The 17,100-nt window shown below is 55.3% G+C and overlaps 1 protein-coding gene across 6 annotated transcripts in view; it reads left to right on the forward strand.

The window, feature by feature from the left end:
- FBLN2 (fibulin 2) overlaps positions 1-17,100 on the forward strand; it is a 108,934-nt gene that overhangs the window by 71,508 nt on the left and 20,326 nt on the right. For 3 of the 6 annotated variants that reach the window (XM_070237164.1, XM_070237167.1, XM_023619895.2), the window contains 7 exons: positions 4,510-4,621; positions 6,237-6,366; positions 8,656-8,836; positions 12,662-12,871; positions 13,475-13,588; positions 14,182-14,283; positions 16,259-16,399. In XM_070237164.1, coding sequence (XP_070093265.1) covers positions 4,510-4,621; positions 6,237-6,366; positions 8,656-8,836; positions 12,662-12,871; positions 13,475-13,588; positions 14,182-14,283; positions 16,259-16,399 — 990 coding nt within the window. The remainder of the gene's footprint in view (positions 1-4,509; positions 4,622-6,236; positions 6,367-8,655; positions 8,837-12,661; positions 12,872-13,474; positions 13,589-14,181; positions 14,284-16,258; positions 16,400-17,100) is intronic. The other 3 variants (XM_070237166.1, XM_070237165.1, XM_023619897.2) reach the window with 1 other exon arrangement.

Below are 17,100 nucleotides of genomic sequence, written 5' to 3' on the forward strand. Positions count from 1 at the left end.
AGCGGAGCGTGCGAACTCAACCACTTGGCCACGGGGCCAGCCCCTCTCTATCTTCTGTGGCTGAATAATATAATATTCCATCGTATATGTTTGTGTGTGTATATATACATATCTCACATTTTCTTTATCCATTCATCTGTTGATGGACACTTAGGTTGTTTCCATGTCGTGGTTTGTGAATAAACGCTGCAATGAACATGAGGATGCAGATGTCTCTTCAAGATAGTGCTATCTTTTCCTTCAGCTAAATACCCCAAAGTACCAAAAGTAAAATTACTGGATAATATGGTAGCTCTATTTTAAATTAAAAAAAATTTTTTTTTTTTTGAGAAAGATTAGCCCTGAGCTAACATCTGCCAATCCTCCTCTTTTTGCTGAGGAAGACTGGCCCTGAGCTAACATCCGTGCCCATCTTGTTCTACTTTATATGTGGGACGCCTACCCGGCATGGCTTGCCAAGCAGTGCCATGTCTGCACCTGGGATCTGAACCGGCGAATCCCGGGCCACCAAAGTGGAACGTGTGCACTTAACCACTGCGCCACTGGGCCGGCCCCAAGTTTTTAAAATTTTTTGATTTAAAAATCAAAATCCATGCTGTTTTTTTTTTTTTTAAGATTTTTTATTTTTTCCTTTTCTCCCCAAAGCCCCCCAGTACATAGTTGTATATTCTTCGTTGTGGGTCCTTCTAGTTGTGGCATGTGGGACGCCACCTCAGCGTGGTTTGATGAGCAGTGCCATGTCCGCACCCAGGATTCGAACCAACGACACACTGGGCCGCCTGCAGCGGAGCGTGCCAACTTAACCACTCGGCCACTCAGCCACGGGGCCAGCCCCTCCATGCTGTTTTCCACCACAGTGCACAAGGGTTTCCCTTTCTCCACGTCCTCACCAACACTTAATATCTCCTGTCTTTTTGGTAACAGCCATTCTACGAGGTGTAAGGTGACAGCTCATTGTGGTTTTGATTTGCGTTTCCCTGATGGTTAGTGCTGTTGAGCATCTGTTCATGTACCTGTATTTTGGATATCAACTCCTCATCAGATAAATGGTTTGCAACTGCTTTCTCCCATTCAGTAGGTCGCCTTTTCGTTTTGTTGATGGTTTCCTTTGCTGTGCAGAAGCTTTTTCGTTTGATGTAATCTTGCCTGTTGATTTTTGCTTTTGTTGCTTGTGCTTTTGGTGTCACATCCAAAAAATCATTGCCAAGACCCATGTGAAAGATCTTTCGCCTGTGTTTTCTTCTGGGAGTCGTATGGTCTTGGGTCTTGTATCTACTTTGGGCTGATTTTTATATATGGTGTGAGATAAGGATCCAGTTTCATTCTTCTGTGGACTTTATTTCTGCAGAAGCCTCTCTTTATCCTAAAATTATTTTCTTAGGTTTCCTTATAATACTGTCTTTACAGATTTGCAATTTCATTTTTGTGTGTGTCGTGAGGTAGGCCCCAACATCATATATTCCATCCTTTCCGCACTGGTTTGAACGCCGCCTTTATCATGCACTGAATTCCCATATGCACATGGTTCTGCTTCTGGGTTCTACTCTATTCCATTGATCTCCTGATCTTCTTAATTATTAGAACTTTAACGTATGTTGTTGTTCTGTTCTTTTCAGAAATTTTCTTGGGTATTCTTAAACATTTCCGGTTTGGGGTGAATTTTAGAATCAGCCTGACAAATTTCATGACAAATTACGCTGGGATTTTTGGATTGCATTTAAGTTATAGATTAAATAGAGGAGAATTGACGTCTTTGAGGTCTGGAGTCTTCCCATACGGACGCATGGTGTGTTTCTAGTGCAGTACCTTGTTACATCTGTTAGACAATTACCTTCTTCTTATTTGTGTAGATTTAGCATGTTCACTGTAGATTTCTTTCCAGATTTGTTTCTGTTTTGAATGGGACTTTTTTTTCTGTTACCTTTTCTATTGAATGGTTGCTGGCGTATTGGAAAGCCACTAATTTGAGTATGTTGATTTGGGTTTTGGCCACCATGTAATATTAATTATTAATTAGTATTGTTTTTTTTTAAGATTGGCACCTGAGCTAACAACTGTTGCCAATCTTCCTTTTTTTCCTGCTTTTTCTCCCAAAGTCCCCCCAGTATATAGTTGTCTATGTTAGTTGTGGGTCCTTCTAGTTGTGGAATGTGGGACGCTGCCTCAATGTGGCCTGATGAGCAGTGCCATGTCCGTGCACAGGATCAGAACCAGCAAAACCCTGGGCCACTGTAGCAGAGCTCGAGAACTTAACCACTCGGCCACAGGGCCGGCCCCATAATTAGTATTCATTGTAATACTGTGTTAGTTTGGATTCCTTTGGATTTTCTAGAAAGATGAAATGATAACATCTGCAGACAATGACTGCCGTCTCTTCCTTTCTAATGTTTCAGCTGCCTCTTTTTTTCTTGCTTTATTGCATCTGCTGGGATCTCGAGGACAATGCTGAACGGCATGGCGTCAGGAGGCGTTTTGTCAGGAGGCGTTTTGTCGTATTTCTGGCTGGAGTGGGACGTGTGTCTCATGTTCCACCATTGAGTGTGATGTTTGCTACGTGTTTCTGGTAGACACCGGTTGTCAAGAATTCTTTTCATTCCTCCTGGTCCCTCAGAACGGCCCTCAGGTTGTTACTGAAGCTTATTTTCCCCGTTTTATAGAAGGGGGATTGAAACTTAGGAAAGCTCAGTGAGTTGAAACGCCCTCCAAGCAGATGAAGCTGATGGCTCTTAGTGAGCACTCACTCTGTTCCTGGGACCTTGTGGGCTGCTGACATGCCTTGGTGCGTTTGTTCCTCGGCCCTGCCAGCTGAACTGCTCAAGGACATTTAGAGGTCATTGTGAGCTTCAGCAGCTGTGCAGCTCTAGGTCCTCGAGCAGAGAAGGACCTTGCATCTCTGGGGAGGAGAAATGGCTGTACCTGGCAGCACTAAGATGTGGACTGAGCCTCCAGTTACTCCTTTGCGACGTGCTGCCCTTCAGCACGCATCTCAGTGTTCTAGATGAGCTCTAGCTGTGAATGCATTTATTTCCAGACCTCAGAGGCGAATGGTTGGCTTAATTATACTCCTACTTTCCTGGCATCTCAAGTTTATGGTCTGTGCAAGGCTCCCTCCTGTTTTATGTGTGTATTTATTCCCTTTTATCCCCTTTCCTCATTGCCATCCCTCCACCCATAGGCAGCAGTTCTCTTCTGCTTAATGTGTGGGTTGTTTTTTTTTGTTTGTTTTTATGTGTTCTTGAAAAATGTGCATTGTGATTTTGTGTGCAATATTCTAATTTGTGTAACGGGTCTCACTTGTTTTCTCCTTTTCCCCCTCAGCGCTCTGTTCTGTGCTGCTCCACGTTGTTCTGTGTACAGGTGTCCAGCTCCATGTTGTTGTGTGTACACGTGTCCTCCTTCGTGTTGTGTGTGCATCTAGTCTCTTGTTTCCGACAGCTGTGGAGTCCTCCGTGGAGGACGTCCTTGAATTCTGTTCACGCACTCCTGCAGCGGTGAACACCCAGGCTGCCTCCAGCTCCCTCCCACGAATAGGGCTGAAGTGCGCATCCTTGGGCTGATTGCATTCTGGGCCTGGGCAAGGACTTGCCTGGAGCATACACCCAGGAGCAGAACCACTGGGTCCTAGATGATGTGTGCAGCTAACTCTGTAAGTGGTGCCGGGTCTCCCTGCAGACCGGCGGCACCATTCCCGCTCCCACGCCCAGGGCACGGGCGTTCCCACCTGTGTCCGACGTTACTCGCTCTTTCTGATTTTTCCAGTTTAATAGGTATTTTACTTTGGGGTTGTTTTTTCTTGTTAATTTTCAGGAGGTTATTAAATTTTCTCGATAGCAATTCTGTCAGCTTTAGACATTCCAAAAATGCCTCTTAACCTGTCAGCAGTTTATTATGCCCATGGATTTCTTTGTTACACAGAGAATTTTAATTTTAAGGTAGACAGAGTCATCAGTTTCTCAACGTAGTCTGTGCCTTTGAGTTTTCAGACATTGTCCCCTCCCCAGTCACAGTAAGTCTGCCCTCACTGTCCCACGTGGGCTTAAGCCTCCCGTGCTGCTGTTGCTGTCTTCTTGTGTCTCGTCTGTCTCGGTGTCTTGGGTCGGGTTCCTTAGAAGCAGAGCCTGAGTCCGGGGTTCTTGTGCACGTGGGGGTTCCTTTCGAGAAACTGCCTGGGGAGGGGGAAGCAGGACAAGGCAGGAAGGAGCTGGACAATGCTGATCCCCCAGGGTGCTCTGGAGTGTGAGTGCCCCACGGAGCTGTCCCCTACCCCCGGTCAGCGATTGGCCCTGCACCTCCCAGCCCCGTCCCTGTCCCCGGGGTGAACCCCGCCTCCCAGGAAGGCTGCAGCTGTGAGCTGCTGGGGGCCGACAGGCACAGCAGTCGTGGGGGGTACCTACCCGGTCCTGGGGTCTGGACGGGCGCCAGCAGCCTCTGCTGTGCTTGTTGGCGTCAGACACCTCAGAAGTGCACGGCCCCGTGGGGTGGTGACTCTGCATGTGTTGCCGCCCACAGTCTCCACGAAGGACCTGATCGAGACGTGCTGCGCAGCTGGGCAGCAGTGGGCCATCGACAACGACGAGTGCCTGGAGATCCCTGAGAGTGGCGCCGAGGGTGACGTGTGCAGGTAGGGCGGCGTGCACAGGTAGGGGAGCGCGCACAGGTAGGGCGACACGTGCAGGGAGGGCAGCAGTGGGCCATCGACAACGACGAGTGCCTGGAGATCCCTGAGAGTGGCGCCGAGGGTGACGTGTGCAGGTAGGGCGGCGTGCACAGGTAGGGGAGCGCGCACAGATAGGGCGACGCGTGCAGGGAGGGCAGCACATGCAGGGAGGGCGGCTCCTGGAGCAAGCAGCGCTGCACGTCCCCCCTCCAGGTCCCTGCTCACCTCGGCCTGGGCCCGGTGGCACAAGGTGAACGCGGGCTTCACCCACTGCCAGCTGCATAGGGCGATCGGACGTGGCTGCCGTGGGCCCCTGGCCAGGCTGTCTCCAGGTGTGGAGAGCCCGGGCCTGGTCCCAGAATAAAGTAACCACGTCCATCCCTAGCTGGTCCGATGAGCAAATCAGAGGAGGGGCCGTATGGAGCAAGTGTTAAAGGACCACTGTCATCTGGGAACAAGTGGCTGCTCCTCTGAGCGCATGCTGTAGCTGCTGCCAGGCTGTGCTCAGCCACGTGGTTTCCCTCCTCAGCTTTGGGCCGGGGTCTGCAGCCCTCTTTCTTTCCCCACTTTGCTACCCTGGGGTCTCGAAAGGCTGGCAGCTCATCATCCTGTGCTGCCTGTGCCTGTGTTTTCTTCTGACTCCAGTGTTCCCAGCAAGGGAATCGTTTATACCCAGGCCCTCCCTGTGCCAGGCCCACAGGATGTCTTGGTCAGCCGTTCACCCTTTTTTTCCAGGGGCACCATCTTTTCCAACCTACTCATTTTTCCAGACAAGAAAGACAAGGCTCAGAGAGGTGATGTGATTCACCCAAAGTCACACAGCTCACTGGGAGTATGGCCAGGATTCGACCCCATGTTTCCTATGTCCAGGCCATCATGCCTCCTTTAGAAACATTTAAATTCTCACCTTGTCCCTTTCCTTTCCCTTCTGTCATCACCAATTTGGGGCTGCTTAGGAGTTGAGCATGCATCACTCAGGAGTTTTGGGCTAAGAGGCCCTCGTGCGTGCTTGTATCCCGCTTGTGATGGGAAACTCACAACTTCACAGACAGCAGTTCCATTACTGAGAGCCCTTGTTGGCACACGCTCTTCCTCAGCTCGGGCTGCACTCTGCTCCCTGTTACCCTCACGACGTGAGCTGGCTCGTCAGCTGCCCCAGGGCAGCCCTGCCAATACTGGGGGGCACAACCAGGGACCCTGGAGGCCATTCTCCTCCAAGCCCGCCCGCCCAGCCCTTCCTGGGGTTGGGTTTCCCTGTCCTTCTCGGCCTTCTGGGGGTCTCGGAGTGCTGACCCCCTCCCTCACTGGCCAGGGACACATGACACGGAGTCCATGAGGCCCAGGCCTGAATCTTCTTGGTTAAGCTGAGAAATGAAACCCCTGTCACTTGGTGGGGGGTGTGCTGGCCTTGGCGATGCCCCTGCCACCAACACAGGCCCCGCTTGTGGTGGACCTTGGGCAGGGGCTTCCCCTCTCAGAGCCTCAGTTTCCTCTTCTGTGAAAAGGGGCCCGTGACCCTTTCTGGAGAGGGTCACTGGGGGCGGGCGCGCGGGTGGGCTGAGGCGCGCCTCTGTTGCAGGACGGCCCAGAAGCACTGCTGCGTGTCCTACTTGAAGGAGAAGAGCTGCATGGCCGGCGTCATGGGGGCCAAGGAAGGCGAGGCCTGTGGGGCCGAGGACAGCGACACCTGTGGCACCTCCCTCTACAAGGCAAGCCTGACCTGCGGCATTCGTGGCCCGGGCCTGGAGGTCCTTGAGGCCAGGGGTTGGGCTCCCCGGGTATCCTCTATGGGGAGAGTCACCATGCCTGGGGTCAGGTGGCCCTTCATTGACGTAGAACACGTCGTCAGTGACCATACTGACCGTTGATTCAGGAAGTGTTTACTGACCCTGGGCCGTTTCTCAGGGTTAGGGATGCAGAAGTGAATAGCACAGGAAGATCCTGCCATCACGGGCTTTCTTTTTCTTTTTTGTCCTTTTGTGACTGGCTTATTTCATGTAGCGTGAAGTTCTGCAGGTTCATCCATGTTGTCGCAGGTGTCAGAACCTCCTTCCTTTTCAAGGCTGAATCGTGTTCCGTTGTGTGGCTGGACCACATTTTGTGTGTCCGTTCATCCATCAGTGACACTTGAGTTGCTTCTGCCTCTTGGTGATTGTGAACATTGCTGCTGTGGACACAGCTGTGAGGGGCCCCTCTCCTGAGGACAGATGTACTCCACTTACATCGCATTGTCTGGAACTGAGCGCGTGGCCGCACCTGTCTGCGCGGGGGCTGGGCAATGGCGTCTTTACTCTGGAGAGGTCAGGTGCCCACTGCCGATCGGGAGGAAGGGAAGCAGACCTTGGGGGTGGACAGCTGGCTCTCTGTGCCTCAGAGGGTGGAGGCAAACTGGAGCAGTGGGACAGTCGCGGGAAATGCCACAGAGGACACGCTTGGGGGCGGGAGGGGAGGAGTTGAAGAAGCCACAGGGCCACAAGCCTGCATGACTGTGACAGGGACCTCTGGAGGAGGTGCCATTTAGCAGAAGATTTTGACTTTGATTTTTGTCATGTTGGGGTCAATTTTTCCTAAAATTGACTAATGCTTTTCTAAAAGCAACCGATATTAGGGAAAGGAGTTCAGTAACAGGCAAGTGTAGAATCCCATCTATGTCTCGATGTTTGACCCTGGACTGGTCCTCTGTCCTGAGCCTCAGCTTCTCTGTCTATAAATGGGGTGATATCCGTGTCTTTCGAGGTGGTTGTGAGGATCAGAGGTAATGTGGACTAAGTATTTACTGAGTACCTGGTGGGTCTTCACTGAGGGAAGTGTTGGCCCTTGGGAGATGTGGATCTGGAGTGTCAGCAAGCTACTGCTGTGTAACAAACCACCCCGGAACTTGCTGGCTGATGACTGGCTTAGCTCATGAGTCATGAGTTTTGCTGACCTGGCCGTGCTCGACTGGTCTTCACCGGGCTCACTTACTGTCTGCGCCCAGCCGATGGCTCTGCTGGTCCTGGACCATCTAGGATGGATGCAGCTGGGATGCCTTTGCTCTGCTCCGTGTGGTCCCTGACCCTCCAGCGGGCCAGCCTGGGCCTGTTCAGTCAGTGGGTGGGCAGGGTTCCAACACAGAGAGTAGCAGCATCCAAGGCCTTTTGAGGCCTAGGCTCCAGACTGGCGCACTGTCTGTCTCAGCTTGGTGGCCAAAGCAGGTCATGAGGCACCATCAAGAGGGTGGGAAATAGACCGTCTCTCTTGACAGGAGGAACTGTTATCACGCTGCAAAGAGAGTGAGAACAATGAAGAGTGAACCGTTGGGGCTGTTATTGCAATCAGTCTACCGCAGTAGTTTAAACAAATTAAAGATTTTGTTTTTGGAGGTAGGCAGTCTGGGACAGGGGTGGGTCTGCACGACATCTTCAGGCACCCAGGCTTCTGTTTTTCTGCTCAGTCATCTTTAGCTTGTAGCTTCCATCTTCAAGGTCACCTCATGATCCAAGATAGCTGCTAGAGCTCCAACCATCACATCTGTTCCAAAAAGGAGGAAGGTGGGGAGCAAAAAAGATGTACCTCCAAGTTGAGTCACTCCAGTTAAAGGCTCTGCTGAAGGCTTCACCTAATGACTCCTATCTCTAATGTCAAGGGACCCCGGGAAATGCTGTCTTTTAGGTGGCCTGTATAGAATTGGAGTCTGCTAGTAAATATGGAGGGGTTAATGGATGTGGCTGGGGCTAATTTGTGGTTCTTTTCACAAGAGGCCGTTTATTAACTATTGCAAAACACTTGCTTTAGCCCTCCTCCCAGCCAGACATGGGAATGAAGGCAGAGGGTGCCTCTGCCCTTTGAGACCACATGCCAGGCAGAGGAAACAAGACAAGGATGAATTGACCCCATTTATCAGCCCCTCCCCTGAGCCTGGCCCCAGGCTGCTTCCTGGGCGCCCTGAGTGCGTCGCACAGGCTCCCAGGCCGTGGGGAGGGCAAGGGTGTGGGCAGTGACGGCGTGTCTCTCTCCAGCAATGCTGTGACTGCTGTGGCCTGGGACTCCGCGTGCGGGCCGAGGGCCAGTCGTGTGAGTCTAACCCCAACCTGGGCTACCCCTGCAACCAAGTCATGCTCTCCTGCTGTGAGGGCGAAGACCCTCTCATTGTGCCCGACGTCCGCCGGCCTCCGGAGCCCGAGGCCGTACCACGGAGAGGTGGGTGCTGGGCCCCCGGGCCAGGGCGTATGGGTCGGGTGAGTGAGTGGGGAGAGATGTTGGGGCTCCCAGCCAAGGCTGGGTGCCCTCTGGCCTTCTGTGGGGATCCTGAGTCCACTGTCATCTGTGGCTTGAGGCACAGGTTCTGCTCTAAACAGAGTTCTTCTGTGGCCTCCGGCAGTAGGCTCTGCCCCGTTATTTGCGAGATGGTGATCTCATTCGGTTATCTGTGTCCCACCCATTCCACCCTGAACCACCAGCTACCTGCTACCCATCACCCTTCCGCTCTCTGCTCACCCCCTCCCATCTCTTTGTTTACCTACACTCCAGACATCTTCCTCCCCATCCACCCTTTTACACATCCATCCGTTTCACCATCCGCCACCCATCCTCCCATCCTCTGGTCTATTTCTTCATCCCTCCATCCATCCCTTCCACTGTTCCTCCCTCACCCCCTCATCTATTCATTCACACATCCACCCTTCCGTCTGTTGATTGGCCCACCCATCCACTTACCCATCCCTCCATTCATCTATCTAACCGCCCATCCCCATGCATCTATCCTCTGTCCATCTGCTCATGTGTTCACCCACCAGCCCAGCCAGCAAAGCTTTCTCTCATCCGCTCATTCAGTTACCCTGCTGTCTCTCCATCCGTCCGTCCTCCATCCCTCTCACCTGCGCCATTCCTGTGTCCTCAGGGTGCAGGATATACCCAGTACAGAGATTGCATTCATACACGTCGCCCACCTGCCCGATGAGTCCCTTTGGGCCAGCACTGTCGTTTCTCTCTGGATTCTCAGTGCCTGGCACTGCGCTTGGCCCAGAGGAGTCACTAGCAGTGACTGAGTGAATGTGGGGTTCGTTGGTCGGCCCCCACTTCACCACCAGACCATGAAGCCTTTGAGGGCTGATCAGGCCTGCCTCCTTCGCCTCTGTGCCCCTGCCTGGAGCCTGTCGCCAAGCAGCCGTGGGCATGTGTGTGGGAGCTCCCGGAGCCAGGGGAGCCCGGAGCCTGAATTTGCTCCTGCCTGAGGGTTAGGAGCCCCGTCCTGGAGCTTCCAGCCCTCAGGTCCCTGGGGTCTCCTCCCTCCGGTGCCCTCTGTGTGCTATAGTCTGTTCTGGTTGCCATGTCCGGCCTCTATCACCCTTGCCAGGGCTGGCCATCAGCCGTCCTTGTACCTGTGGGCCAGCAGGAGCCCAGTGAGGGTGTCCCAACGAGTCAGCGGTGTCCTTCGTACAGCTGGGCCAGGCAGCCCTGGGTCCAGGGCTGTGAAAGCCCTGGCAGGCCACCTCTGCAGGTTTCTACATGTTCAGCCTTGACCAGCCAGGGACCAGATGCCCAGGAGGGTTCTGGAACCACCAGCCCAGGCTTTTCTCCGGCCAAGTGGACCATCTGGGTTTCCTGTGGGCCTGTCCTCGGCACTTCATGGATGGGGAATTTAAGCCACAGGGGGTCCTAGCATCAAGGTTAGCTCCTAGCCTCTCAAGTCCGGCAGACCTGGCTGGAATCCCAGCTCCACGGCTCTTCTTGGCAAGTCATGGCGCTTCTCGGAGCCTTGCTCGTTGCATCTGTCAGGCAGGATCCCGCTCTTTACTTCGCTCAGCACAAGGATGAATGACGGATGCTCATCAAGAGCTTCGATGAAGCCTGACAAAGCACTCAGAGTTGCCACCCCGTTACTGCCAACAGCCGCATTTTAGCAGGCCTGAGGAGGAAGCTGAGGCCCAGAGAGGGGCAGGGCCTCACCTCAGGCACACAGCAGGTCTTTGGCACGGGCAGCTCTGGACTTTTGGCTCTGATGACTCCCATCTCTGCCCCTGGCTTCCTGGTGCCCTGGATTTGACCAGGCCCAGCCAGCCCTGGCCTGAATCCACCCAGATCTCTGTAGCAATAATGCAAGACTGTGGGGATCTGTGCCTGGGACTTAAGATGCCCACTGTCCACAGGCTGTGGGGTGAGGGCTCCTAGAAGAACACCCATCCTATGGGTACAGAGTTTCCTGGACACCACGGTGGGCCCAGCAGATACCTGCATCTCCCCCCAGGGTGGGGCAGGGGAGCGTATGGAGGATGGAGCAGGCTAGGCCAGGGGAACCTGACAAGACAGAGGGAGTGGCCAGTCTCACCAGGCCAACGTGGGCTCAGAGACTGTCCAGTCCTCTTGCTGGGGTTGGCTCTGGGGGCTGGTTGAGCACTGGTGTGGCGGCCAGGGTAGTACCCAGAAGGTAAAGTTAGGGAGGAAGTCCAGCTTCAGGGGTCAGAGGGGGAGCCTAGGGCCGGGTAGGGTCCAGAGCCAGAGAGGTTCGTGCTCCTGTCCTCTGGTGAGGAACTCATAGGTAACCTGGGCCTCAGGGGACACAGGTGCCGGAGTCAGACTGACTTGGGTTCTAGTCCTGCTCAGGTGATTTTGGGCAAATCACTTTGCTCCTCCGAGCCTCAGTTTCCCTCTGCCAGGAGGATCATTGTGAGGAACGTGCTGATGAGGGTGGGCCGGGCATGAATCCTAGAGATGCTGCCCAGCCTGCAGCATGCCTGGCGGAGCCCCAGGCCCAGGGCCATCTGCTGCCCACCTGCAGTGCCAGATCTCCTAGGGCCAGACCACCAGCCGTCACAGGCCCGCCTGCAGGCACCAGGCCGGTGCTGATGGGGCTAGCACTCAGTGTAAATGCCCTCAATGGGAAACATGGTCCTCAGATGTGACTTCATGCAGCTGCTCCCCCGGGCGCTCGGCTGACTGGGGCTGTGGGCAGGGCTGAGGCCCAGGCTGATGCGGAGCGTGGAGGGGCTATGGGGCTCCTCCTGTCCCGTGACTGTTAGATGAAGAGCCTTCCAAGGCAGCTCAGTCCCAGGAGCCCTCTCCCACTCTCACCTGCTGCTCACCACAGCCCCGGGAGGCACAGAGAGACCTGGTGCTGCCCAAGGTCACACGTCTAGAGAAGGCCTGTGTGAGAGTTTGGGTCCTTATCTGATGGACCCCAGGTTTGGGGCCCTCTCTGTTGCTGGGGAGGTCCTCCCTGATGTCACAGAGTCAGGAGTTTGAATCCAATTCAGCACTTTAGCCAAAGCTTCATGAGGGCTGCTGTGGGCCTGGCCCTGTCCTATTGCAAGGGATTTGGGTCATAACGACTTGGACCTGGCTCTGATGGGTTCACTCTTATTGCTAGGGGTCTGTCCATCCACCCATCCATCCACTCAACCACCCACCTACCCATTCATCCACCCATCTTCCCATCCATCCATCCTTCATCCGTCTACCCCACCCATCCATCTATCCTACCCATCCATCCATGCATTCATCTCTCTGTCCATTCATCCATCCATTCATCCATCCTTCATTCATCCATCCAACCATCCATCCATCCATCCACCTACTTATCCATCTGTCCATTCATCCATCTATTCATCCATCCTTCATTCATCCATCCAACCATCCATCCATCCATCCATCCACCCACCTACTTATCCGTCTGTCAATTCATCCATCCTTCATCCATCTACTCATCCCTCCACTCATCCACCCACCCAACCACCCATTCACCCACCCACCTATCCATCCTTCCTTCATCCACCCAACCACTCACCCACCCACCCATCTAGCCATCATCCACCTGTCTATCTACCACCCACCCATCCGTATATCCATCCATCCATCCATCCATCATCTGTCCATCCATCCATCCATCTATCCTTCATCTATCTGCTGTCTCAGCTGGGGACACAAAGGGTTCTCATGAGAACTTGCACTGATTTCCTGGGGGCCTGTGGTCTCAGCCACCTGCGGGGGCCAACCTGGCTCCCATCATGAGCTCTGACCCTACCCCAGTTTCAGAGGCGGAGTTAGCGAACCGGGAGGCCCTGTCGCTGGACACAGAGACTGAGCTGCCCAACAGCCTGCCTGGCGATGACCAGGATGAGTGCCTGCTCCTCCCAGGAGAGCTGTGCCAGCACCTCTGCATCAACACCGTGGGCTCCTACCGCTGTGCCTGCTTTCCTGGCTTCTCGCTGCAGGATGATGGCCGCACCTGCCGTCCAGGTAAGGGCCTGGGGCCAGGGCTGATCTTGCTGGGAAAGTGTGGCGTTCCTGGGCTGCAGACCATGGGGTACTTCCCCTCTCTCCACCCCACACGTTGGAACACATGGAGAGCCAGAGCTTCCTAGCGATGGGCTTGTGAGGCCAGGCGGTTGGGCTCCTTCCTGGAGCTCCATTTGCAGGGCGCTCCCAGTACCATGACCTGGGCCGCGGAGGCTCCCACAACCCAAGCTGTGTTCCCTGCGCTGGGCCTGCAGGGTCAGGCCCCGACAGGCCGCCCGGGAGGCTGCCTCAGAGCCTGGTCAGGGGGGCTTTCCCCCTGCCAGCTTCCAACGATAGATTCATTTTCAGTCTAGAAATGCTTTCCCCCTTTACCCCGTTCTTCTTCCTAGCCTCCTTCCTCTCCAACCCCTCTGCCCCAAATCTCTGTGAGATTGATCTTGCCCAAGATATGTTGCTCCCTGAGCCTCAGTTTCCTCTCCTGTGAAATGAGAGCAGTGAATGAGGCAGTCTCCATCAAGTGCCTGGCCTGGTGCCCAGGGCACGAGGAGCGCTCTGTGCTGTGAGGGCCTGTGACCCCTCTCCTGTGTGCTCTGCCCGGGACAGATGGTGACCCTGCACAGCCGGACGCCGCAGAGGAGTCTGCACTGAGGCCAGAATCCTCCCAAGTGGCCCCCAACACCATCCCACTGCCACTGCCACAACCCAACACCTGCAAAGGTAACTGGGGCCGTGGGTGGGCCTGGACGGCCAGCCGACGGTGAGCTCGCCAGCACTGGGCGCTTGCGCGGTGGCCCCCCGTGCCAGTGGTGCGTCTCCTGTGGGGCGGTGGTCTCGCCTATCTGAGGTCGGGTGAGGAGCTGAGAGGGGAGATTCACGGGGCAGGGATCAGCCTGGGACGAGAGGGGAGGTGAGAATGGGGGCAGCCTCGGGTGAGTGTATGTGACCCCAAGCAAGCTGATTAGCTACTTTTTGTCTCAGTTCCTGTGAAATAAAGAAAAGCCTTGCTTGCCAAACTGTCATGGAGACTGCAGTCGGCCCCACGTAGAAAGTTCTCTTTGTTCTTCTTCCCTCTTTCCTGTTCCTCCTCTCTGTGTCCCTTCTCTTCCTCCTCCTCTGTCCCCCACTGTTAAGAGGGAGGGTTTGCAGTGTGAGTGGTGGTGATGGTGCTCACACCAGCAGTGGGGGAGCCAGTTTAACAGGTGAACTTGAAAGAGGACTGGGCATCGGGTTCCTTGCTCCTGGCCCCTCCGCCTGTGTGTTGGAGCCAGTGATGAGCTGGTGGTCTCTGACTTCGTGCGGTTTCCTCCCAGACCACGGGCCCTGCAAGCAGGTGTGCAGCGTCATCGGGGACACAGCCATGTGCTCCTGCTTTCCCGGCTATGCCATCATGGCAGATGGCGTGTCCTGTGAAGGTGAGTACAGGGGCCGTCCTCATAGCTGTGCAAACCTGAGTTGGCCTGTGGTGGGCGCCCCGGAGTTGGGGCGGGGAGGCAGAGGGGGTGGGGATGTGAAACTGGCTGCGTTCGTGAGGGAGCAGGCTTGGCTGCTGTGACGAGGAGCCTCAGATAGAGCAGCTTAGGCAGCTGTTCCTCTCACATCACGGTGCACAGGTTGCATGCAGTCCAGGCTGGGCATACAGGTGGAGGGGCCCAGGTCCCTTCCATCTTGTTGCTCTGCGGCTCCCTAGAGCAGTGCTTCTCAAACCTCAGCATGCACTAGAGTCATCTGGAGGCCTAGTGACAGCACGGATCCTGAGAATCCACAGAATCCTGAGACCCTGACCCAGTAGTTCTGGGTGGGGCCCGAGAATTTGTATGTCTAATAGGGTCCCTGGACCACACTCCAACTAGCCCTGTCCTTGAAGGTTGCCCCTGTCTGGGGGGCCCAAGTTGGTTTGTGACCCCTTGTCCATGTTCTGGCCATGGGTGGAAAAAGGAAAGAGGGAAGTGTGTGCCGATGGTTGTAAGGCAGGACCTGGAGAGGTGGTCATCCCTCCCACTTGCCTCCAGTGGGGAGCAGAGTGAGGCTGTGGAGCGGGGGCCCCCAGCTGCACTGCACATGCTCAGTTCTGTTACTGGAACCAAGGAGGGGACAGTGGGTTCTGGTGACAGTTAGCTGACTCTGTCATTCATGAAGGGTCTAAAGAGGGTCCAAAGCATGTCCCTTTCATACCCGCCACCCTGCCAGGTCTAGGTCTTGTCTCAGTGGGGCCTCAGTGGGCCAAGACTGCCCTTGTAAAATGGGTGCCTTGGATCCGACACCTGCTGGACTGGTTCCCACAGTGAATGGCACCTCAAGAACAGCCTTGAGATGGCAACTGCTCGTGTCTTGAGGCGGGACAGACGTGGAGCATGTGGACAGTCTGGGGAACACTTCAGTTCAGGTTCAGGTCCGGGAGACGTGACCCTGGTGGGTGTCTGGGGGTAACAGGGTTAAGTCTGTTGAGAAAATACCCACATCTCTCCCAGAAGCTGAAACCCCACATCCAGGCCTTTGGCTGAGACTCTGTTCTGATGTGGACGAAACCATCCATCTGCCCAGAGAGGGCAGGAGACTTGCCCAGGGCACACAGCATGGCCTTTCTCTCAGATGGTGGGGACAGATCTCAGGTGCCCCAGGCTTCGCTCCCCACGTCCCAGGGCCATGCCGCTGGGGATGCCTCTCTCCTGGGTGGGGGCTCCTTTGGGCGCAGCCAGGCCGCAGGCCAGTGTCCATGTCTCTCCAGGCCTCCCTTCCTCCTTTGCAGGGCCCCCAGCGGTAAAGGCCCTGCAGTCCAGGCCGGAGGTTGCAGACTGACTTGCTGAGGGTGCAGCCTGCCCTGCAGGGGGTCCTGCTAGGCTCCACTTTATTTAAAATAATCAAACGAGTTACCAACCCTGAAAAGCTCCCACAGTGTTTTTAGCTTCCAGATTTCAAGTTTCTCTTGAAACTTTGTAAAATCTGCCCACAAGGGGCCCACACCTCCAGACCCCTTGGACAGTGCCAAGGTCTGTCCAAGCCTGTACGAATCTACAAGTCTAAAGCCTGTGGAGCCCCTTGGCCCATCCTCCTGTTCGTGTTGCCAGCCTGGCCCCTTAAACACTCAAGTCTGCAACCCCTGCCTTTGTGGTTCCCGGGCTGCCTGTGGAGGCGCGTGTCCCAGACGGCGCATGGAGGCAGCCCCTGGTCCCACCCGCCGTGTGACCTCGGGCAGGCCGCCCACCCTCCCAGCCTCACCTTAAGCTGTCAGACATCGGTTGATGTACAAACTCAGACTTGGGCCCAAAACCCAGAGGTACCACTGATGGGCTGGAGGTCCTGGGCAGGCCCCATCTGTCACTGAATGCTCCGTGGCAGGCCACGCCCCTCTAACAGCCCTTCTGTTTTTCCTCCCGCGGCTGTCACTAGACCAAGACGAGTGCCTGCTGGGTGCTCATGATTGTAGCCGGCGACAGTTCTGTGTGAACACCCTGGGATCCTTCTACTGTGTCAACCACACAGTGCTCTGTGCCGAGGGCTTTATCCTCAACATGCACAGGAAGTGCGTGGGTAAGCAGAGCCCCTGCCTGCCGCCACCGTCACGGCTCTCTGCTCTGCTCCACGCCAAGCCGCCACACTGAGGCCACATGCTAAAGGGCCTGCCCTTTGCATCTGAGCGCTCAGCACCGCCGGCCCCCTCGTCTCCGTGTCGTTCCCTCCGTGTCCTGGTGTCCTGTCCCCCTTGTCCACCCATGCCGTCGGGAGGCCACTTTCCCAGGGACGTGCCTGAGGGTCAGGAAACCTTAACTGATGGGTGACCTGGCTGGGTCACTGAAGTGAGGAGGTCGGACATGCAGGCGGCAGGCCAGGGAGCATGGGGTCTGCAGGCAGGGAGGCCTGGGTTTGAAGCAGGACCCCTCGGAGCTCTGTGGCCTGGGACCAGTGACGTCCCTTCTCCAGGCCTCAGTCTTCTCGTCTGTAGAGAGGAGGCATCGATCCTCCTTTGGAGGTCATGTGAGGCGTGTGTGGCGCGGCGCAGACCCTGGGGCACAGTGGGCGTGTGATGTCAGCTGCTTCCATGGTCCTTAGATGCACGGAGTCCCCTCCAGAGGCGAATGAATGGAGCTGGGTCCAGCAGACCTGGCTTTTGCACCAGCTCGGCATTCATTTGCTGTGTGACTAGGAGCAGTGGAGTGCTCTTCTCTGAGCCTCTCTCCATCTCTAACGTCAGGGCCCAGAGGACTGGGCAAGGGCTGGTACCCAGCTCCTGG

The sequence above is a fragment of the Equus caballus genome, chromosome 16 (assembly GCF_041296265.1).
Source record: "Equus caballus isolate H_3958 breed thoroughbred chromosome 16, TB-T2T, whole genome shotgun sequence".
NCBI classification, from domain to species: domain Eukaryota; kingdom Metazoa; phylum Chordata; class Mammalia; order Perissodactyla; family Equidae; genus Equus; species Equus caballus.